Below are 8,058 nucleotides of genomic sequence, written 5' to 3'. Positions count from 1 at the left end.
CCGGGCTGATGTTCCTCGTCCTTGCTCCCTCTCTCTGTAAAAGTGATAAAAGGAGTGTCCTCAGATGAGGATTAGAAAACAAAGGGTGTAGTCACGGAGGTGTCCGGCCTGCAGCCTGCAGGCCGCATGCAGCCCAGGATGGCTGTGAATTTGGACCAACACAAAATCATAAAGTTACTTAAAACATTGAGATATTTTTGTGATTATGCATCACAATGTATTTAGTGTGTGGGCCAAGACAACTCTTCTTCTGGTGTGGCCCAGAGATGCCAAAAGGTTGGGCACCCCTGCTAGAGCCCAAATCCACAGGTCCCGCTGTGCCTCAGTTTCCCCATCTGTAAAATAAAGCTAATAGTGCCTACATTGCAGGGTTGGTGTGAGGGCGTAGTATCAACATGTCAAGTGCTTATAAAAAATTTCAGAAGAGTGTAACAACACCTGGCCTGTGGTGAGGACGTGTGAACAGCAGCTGCTGGTATTATTATTAATGGGTGCCTTTGTGGTTGTTGGGGGCCGGCCTGGGGTTCTGTCTGCAGGCACGGCTTGTGAATTTGGATCTGACTGGCTAAACATTCCTGTCCTCCGCCCAGTTCTGAGCGCCTGTAACTATTTGTAGCTTTTCTTGCGTCTTTGACCCTTATATGGATCAGAGACTGTATGTGTGTTGGGGATGGGGGCGGGGGATGCCTCCGAATGACCCCCCACATCCTCCCCGCGCCAGCAGACACAGAGCGCCCTCCGCCGCTGTCCCTGCCGGTGGTGCTGAAGCCGGTGGGTGGGTAGGTGGGAGGCTTAGGCCGCCTCCTCCCATCGAGGCCCCTCCAGGCCCCTCCCCAAGCCTCCCCCCGCCTACGGCAGCCTCCCTCTCCCCGCCTCTTCCTCCTCCCTCTCGCCACCGTTCCTCCTCCCTCGCTGCCAGCTCCCCCTCCCCCGTGTCCCTCCCCCTTCCTCCTCTCCTCCCTCGATCCCCTTCCCTCCCCTCTCCCCGGCTCTCCCTCTCAGTCTCCAGCTCCTCTCTCTCTCTCTCTCCCTCTCCCTCTCTCCCTCTCTTTCTCTCTCTCTTTCTCTCTCTCTCTCTGTCGGGCAGTCACCCACCACTGCCGTCCCAGTGCTGGGGGGACCTTTCCCAAGCTGTAGCTGCAGGTAAGAGACCCCCAGATGGGTGGGAGCATGTGTCTCCCCAGGCTGGTGGAGGAGGGCGTTTGTGCAGCCAGGGGCCGCTTCTCCCTGAACTCATTTATGGCGGGTAGGGGGCTATGGTAGGTGGGGGATACCAGGGCCCTTCGGTGGGGTGGGGGCGCCACCAGCAACCAATGTCTCGGCCCCTCCTGCGTTCCAGGGAGCGTGGCAGGCTGGGTGGGGGGCGCCACGCCTGGGCACCGAGGGGGCGAGACCATCCCACGCCGTCTGGGGAAGGTCTGGGGAAGCCCCCCTTCCCCCGCCTCTGGAGCGCGCTGCCTCCGCCCCCCACTTCCTGTGTCTGGGTCTCCGCGTCTGTGGTACGTCTCTCAGGGGTCTCTGTCCTGCGGAGTGCGCCTGTCTCTCCGAGTTCCGCTCCTCTCCCTCTCCCTCTGCTTCTCTCCGCTCCAGTTCTGCCCGCGTCCCCCTGTGCCTGGGTCCCTTCTGTGCCTTTCCAGCTCTGTCTCTATATAAGTCCTTGTTCCTCTCTTCCTTCCTCTCTCGCCATCTCTGCGTGCTTCCCCTGTCTCAGCTTTCCTGTGGCTCCGTCTGTCTGTCTGTCCCCGAGTCAGGGTGTGTGTCTTCCTCCGTCTTCCCTGCCCCTTCCCCTGTCCCTCTGTCTCTTGGTGTCTGGCCCCTGCCTCTCTCTCTTCCTCCTCTTCTCTTCTTCTCCCTGGGAGCCCGTTAACTCTCCCGCACACCTCTGCCTCCACCCTTGGCGGGGCGGGGGGGGGTGGTGGGGTTGGAGGAATAAGATCCGCTCTGCAGGGTGGGCTCCCCCAGAAGGTGAGGAGTCCCCGAACTCCTGTCCCTTCTGCAGACAAACTCCCTCCCACCCATCCAGCGGGTGCCCCCTGCCCCCCACCCACCCATCCCTCCTGGAAGACTGAGCGCTGGTACTCCCCGCTTGTTTCTGGCTTTCTGAGGCCAGTCCTTGCGGTCTAACCCGGACCCTTTGTAGCGCAGGTTAAGCCAGCCCTTTCTTCCCTCTGACCTCGCCATTTCTCCTCACACGGAACAGACCAGTCCTGCCTGCGGTCTAACTTCCACATCTCTTGCTGTTTGTCCATTCACGACTCATTCAGCCTCTTCACAGTTTCTGAGCAGCTTTCCTGCTCCAGGCACAGCACTGGGTCTCAGGCCAGTCCCTCCTGCAGTCTCGCCTCCATCCCACTCACCCCATTCAGACCTGTCTCCCTGTGGGGATGGACCTCAAAAGCTGCTCCACCACCCACTGGCGGCGCCGAGAGGGCCCTTCTGAGTTTAGAGGTCCCTGGCCAATACCTTTCTTCTTTCCTGGAGGGAAGGGGGCCCCAGAGGAGGCGGGCGCCGGTGGGCGACAAGGGGAGAGGTGCGCGCCTGAGTGCACAGCCCACACCGAGGCGGGGTGAGTCCCCAGGTGCCCACGGGGGGCTCCCGACCGGTGAGAGAGGGCCCCAGCTCGGGAGTCCCACGCGCTGAGTTGCCGTCTCCGCTCGGCCCCTCACTTGGAGCCGTGTGGCTCGGCCAAGCTCTTCCCCTCTTGGACTTGGGTTTACCTATCACTGTATCAGCACCGAGCACTGTGTGTGTGTGTGTGTGTGTGTGTGTGTGAGAGAGAGATCGCCAGCTGCGAGGGTGCATGGCTCACCCTGAATCAGTCAGTGTGCATTTTCAGAAGCCCAGGTCCCCACCTCGCAAATCTCTCCCCACCTTCCTCATTCATCCCAGGGGCAGCGGGCACCCCGGCCCCCTCCGCCAGCACAGTCAGGCCCACCCTTCCCTCATGCCGAGCTGGACCCCTGCTGGAGCTTGCTCTAGGGATGACCCAGCTGGCCGCCGGCCCACAGGAGTGCAGAGAGAGAGAGCCCTGGGGGACGGTGCCAGCCATCTGCCCGCCTGCCTCCCACCCTGGCCTCAACCTGATCCCTCTGCCCCTGGATTCCAGACCCGGATTAGGTTTCCGGGCTGCTGACGGACAGGGAGCGGCAGAGGCAGGAGCCTACGGGAGCCCCCCCTCCCCCCCCCCCCCCCCCCCCCCCGCTCCCCCGCCCAGGCTGTCCCCAGCGACAGGGCTCAGACCTCATGCTGTTCATCTCACAAATATTTATCTTGTGCTTTCTCTTTTCTCCTAAGGCCTCCGTGAGAGGAAGCCAGGTTTTTAAGGAAAAGGGATTGAAACTGCTGTTTTGTCCAGCCCCTGGGCAGGGAGAGCAGGCATGGCAGCTCTCTGGGACCCTGGCCTCCCTGGAGGGCGACGGAAGGAGGGACAGGTGGTTAGACTAAAGGGAGGACTTCCCAGGCCACGGTCCTACCACGAGAGAGAGGATTAAGATGCTTTAGATGGATTCTCGACTCCCAGGTGGCCCTAGTTCCTCCTGAAGGCTGGGGAGGAGGGAGAAGAGCGTGAGTCTTTGCTTTGGATCCTGGTGGGTTTGTAATTATGCCTAACTTGTTGCTAATTAGGGGGCTGCTAATTAGACATATCATTAGGGGACCTGCCGACGGGGCTAATTGTGCGGTGGCCCTTTAAGAATCACCCCCCCTCCCGCCTACACACACACACACACACACACACACACACACACATACACTATCCTTCCCTGGGAGGTTCTGCCAACACGCTGCTCCCTCTCTCCTGGAGCAGCCAGCCAGCTCCCAGCCCGGGAGTGCGTGAGGAGGTGGGTGTGCATAGGGAGCAGGCTGTGGGTTAGACTCTGGGAAGAACTTTTTTCAGACAGAAATATTAAGGTGCTGCAAGAAATGAAGCTGGTGGTGGAGAGAGGGGTCGGGTTTGGTGGAGGCTCGGAGGACCCCTCCCTTCCTCTCTCAGTTCCTTTTTTTATAGTCTACTGGGTTGCCATGGCGATGCAGCGGGGCAGAGGAGCTGGAAGTCTGGGCCACTCCTGGAGAGAGAAATTGGGAGCCATAGAGTTGCTGCTGTGAGACTCCAGGCCAGTGGTTTGACCTGGCTGAGCCTTGGTCTTCTCATCTGTGAAATGGCTGTGGACTTCTCCCGGGGGGGCTGGTGTCATTTTGAATAGAAAGGTCAGGGTAGGCAGCATGTGAGTGGAGACCCTGAGGGACAGAGGGAGTGGACATGTGGAGAAGAGAGTCTGGGGAAAGACGACCAGCAGGTGCAAAGTCCCTGAGGCAAGACCTTGCCCACGTTGGGGGACCAGGGAGGCGCTAGTGAGGCTGGGGCCGACTGAGCGAGAAGGAGAGAGATGGGGCCGAAGACGGAGTGGCAGCCAGATCGCGTGAGGTCCGGTGAGCCAGACGGAGGGCCGTGGTACTCTGAGCAAGAAGGGAGCTGGGAGGCTTCTGAGCAGAGGTGAGATGCAAACTGATTTGCATTTTTAAAGGAGACCTGGACAAAACACAGAAATGGCCACTCAAACCCAGGACCAGAGGCAAGAAGAGAATATTAAAACAGTAGAGACCCCCATACCCACAAACGGGACAAAAACCCCAAAACAGGATTCATATGTCATGTAGATCACCGAGATTGGGGGTACTGGAGAGACCCCCATGAAAGGGAGGGATGTGGGACAGGTCCTCCAGAAGCCCCTCCCCAACCCCACCTGAGACAGACACACAGACACTCAGCTGCCACCACTGCCCAGATTCTGAGCAGGAAAGGCCAAGTCGGAAATCTTAGAATCACCCTAATGGATCACTTTCAGCTGCTTCCCTCACCCACTAAATCATTCAGCCTGTGTTTGTTTGTTTGTTTTTAACAAGATTTTCTTTATTTATTTTGAGAGAGAGGGGGAGAGAGGGAGAAAGAGAGGGAGAGAAACATCAACATGTGCCTGCCCCCTACTGGGGACCTGGCCCGCAACCCAGGCATGTGTCCTGACTAGCAATCGAACCAGCAACCCTGTGGTTCGCAGGCTGGTGCTCAGTCCACTGAGCCACACCAGCCAGGGCTCAGCCTGTGTTTTCTGTACTTTGCTTCGTGCATGCATTGCATGTCTATGAGATTCATCTGTGTCGCTGGGTATATCTGAAGCCCACTCCCTTTTCAGTGCTGTATAGTACTCCACAGTATGCCCCACCCCTTGCCACATTTCTCCCTTTTACTGCTGAAAAGTATCTGTGTTATTTCAAGATAGCAACTATTATCCATAAAGCTGCCGTGAATGCCCTTGCATGTGTCTTTTGGTGGACATGTGACCTGTTTCTTTTGGGTCCACGCCTGGGAGCGGAATTGCTGAGTCAGAGTTTGTGCAGTGTTCAGCTACAGTTTCCCAAAGTGGTTGGACCGAGTGACGCTCCCATCTGCTGCATGTCTGTCTTTATCTTTTTGTGTCTTTCTCCCTTGGTCTCTGTGTCTCTGTGTCTCCCTCGGTCCCCATCCTCACAGCTGCCACCTCCATCCCCACCCCCAGAGAGCCTCGACTCCTGTGTGTCAGGCAGACATGTGCTCCCCTCACCCAGCCTTCCTCCTCCTCTCCCCCCGCAGGACCCCACCACCCTCCATGGCTCCCCTGGCCTTGGTGGGATTCACACTCCTCCTGGGGGCTCCCCCGTGCTCGGGGGCAGCCACCCCAACCCCCTCTCTGCCGCCTCCCACCACCAATGACAGCGACACCAGCACGGAGGTCTGCCAGGGCTCCAACCGCTGCCAGCCGGGGGTCCTGCTGCCCGTCTGGGAGCCCGACGACCCGTCGCTGGGCGACAAGGCAGCACGGGCTGTGGTCTACTTTGTGGCCATGGTCTACATGTTCCTGGGCGTGTCCATCATCGCCGACCGCTTCATGGCATCCATCGAGGTCATCACATCCAAGGAGAAGGAGATCACCATCACCAAGGCCAACGGCGAGACCAGTGTGGGCACCGTCCGCATCTGGAACGAGACGGTATCCAACCTCACGCTCATGGCCCTGGGCTCCTCGGCGCCCGAGATCTTGCTGTCCGTCATCGAGGTCTGCGGCCACAACTTCCAGGCTGGCGAGCTGGGCCCCGGCACCATCGTGGGCAGCGCTGCCTTCAACATGTTCGTGGTCATCGCCGTGTGCATCTACGTCATCCCAGCTGGCGAGAGCCGCAAGATCAAGCACCTGAGGGTCTTCTTCGTCACGGCCTCTTGGAGTATCTTCGCCTATGTCTGGCTTTATCTCATCCTTGCCGTCTTTTCCCCGGGGGTGGTCCAGGTGAGCAAGGACCCGAGGACACCTCCTTGGCACCCGTGTGTCTGACAAACCCAGAGTGGTGGTTCCCCGGGCTCAGAGAGTTGATTTCTGCATCTGCAGAAATGCATGCTCACCTCCCAGAGGGCCGCCAGCTACACCGTTCGGGTCACACGCTGCCAGAGAGCTTGGGGCTGGAGCCCAGTGGGTGGCCCCAAGCCTTGTCTAGATGGGTGTGCACACCCTGGAAAGAGCTCATCTGCCCAGAGTGGGGTGCCTTTTGCAATGTACCCATCCTTTTCACTCTGGCACGGGTACCCCATGTGCTGCCCGAGTCCTTACGATGTGTGGGAGGCAGACAGCGGTTCACAGTGTAGCCAGGTCTTTGCTAGGTACATTCATGCTTCCCTGCTCCCCCAGCTGTGTTCATTATTTATTGCTACTTTTGCAATAAGGCACCCCCCGTTTGCACAATTCATGCTGCGGTTGCCTGACCCAGCCTTGTGTTTTCCGACAGTGCTAATTGATTTGGGTAACTTGGTGCCATTTGCATAATTTACCCATGGACGTGCTCAGAGACGCTCCCACGTCTGCGTCACCAAACTCTGCATTTACCAGCTGTGCGGCCGTGGTCTGCACCCTTCATTCATTATTCATCATCGAGTGCTGTCGTTAGGATAATTTATGTGGCTTCCCTGTAATTCACACTCCCTTCAGCGTAGGTATAAGCTCAGGCCACAGCAAAGGCCACTTTGCATAATTTACTCCAAGAGCGAGACAGAACTGAGGCCCAGCTGCATAATTATACCCACACACACATGCCCATTTGCCTCGCACTTGTCCAGTGTCTTAACCCGCACCCTGTGGAGCCTTTCTTTAAAACATTTGCCTAATCTATTTTCCACAATCCGGAGACATGGCGGCCTACATTTGCATAATTTATTTATGGGCCTGCCTAATTCATTCGTACACATGCATAATTTATTTGAGGCTACCCAGGATTCCTTCACACGTGTGGAATCTATGCCTGCGTATCAGTCAGGTTTTGCCAGTTCCGTGTTTCTTTCCAGGAAGGATTTGAAGGTAGAGGCATGAAAATTCTTAGCAGGCGAGGGCACAGAGAGGGAAGGGGCAGGTGGCACCGGAAGATGGGGATGAGGGAAGAGGAGAGGCAGTTGCTGTGATTGCCCAGAACTTCGGCACTGAGCTTCCTAGTGGCCATAGGGACAAGTACAGAGCGATGCATCACAGTTCTCGGGCGCTGTTAAGAAGGACGGTCTCCTGACTTAGGTTTTCAAAATAGTCTTTGATGAGGATTTACACCGAAACTGTGAAACAAGTCTCAGGCACCGTGGATGAAAGGCGGGGTCGGTGTGGGGGTGGAAGAGAGATCCCCCCCAGAGAAGGAGCTGGCTCTGATGTAGGGCACCGAGGGTGTGAGACTCCATGGTCTGGGTGAAGTAGCCTCAGAGGACCCGTCTTAGAGTAACAGGGACCAGACTGAAGGGACATTTCTGTGAAGTGACTGAAGGAGCTGGCCTGAGAGAAAGATGTCACAGTGTCTCGTAGATGCAGTGAGCTGTGACAGTGATGAGACTGGTCTGGATCTGGATTTTCTCCAGGAGGGCTGTGTGGCCTCAGGCAAAATCCGTACCCTCTCTGGGCCTCAGTCTTCACATTCCAACTGTGGAAGGGGCTTGAACTAGACCCCTGCTTCTTAACCCCTCATACCCAAGGCTCCTTTTTTTTTTATAACAGATAGTTT

The 8,058-nt window shown here is 57.4% G+C and overlaps 1 protein-coding gene across 2 annotated transcripts in view; it reads left to right on the top strand.

Annotated features, from left to right (window-relative positions):
- The first annotated feature begins 1,024 nt into the window (after positions 1-1,024).
- SLC8A2 (solute carrier family 8 member A2) overlaps positions 1,025-8,058 on the top strand; it is a 28,893-nt gene continuing 21,859 nt past the window's right edge. For both annotated transcript variants that reach the window (XM_028530532.2, XM_036012473.1), the window contains exons 1-2: positions 1,025-1,143; positions 5,627-6,317. In XM_028530532.2, coding sequence (XP_028386333.1) covers positions 5,643-6,317 — 675 coding nt within the window. In that variant the 5' untranslated portion in view covers positions 1,025-1,143; positions 5,627-5,642. The remainder of the gene's footprint in view (positions 1,144-5,626; positions 6,318-8,058) is intronic.

Source organism: Phyllostomus discolor, chromosome 12 (assembly GCF_004126475.2).
Source record: "Phyllostomus discolor isolate MPI-MPIP mPhyDis1 chromosome 12, mPhyDis1.pri.v3, whole genome shotgun sequence".
Classification (NCBI taxonomy): Eukaryota; Metazoa; Chordata; class Mammalia; order Chiroptera; family Phyllostomidae; genus Phyllostomus; species Phyllostomus discolor.
The sequence above is the reverse complement of the archived record's forward strand: the minus strand, read 5'-3'. Positions and strand labels throughout refer to the sequence as shown.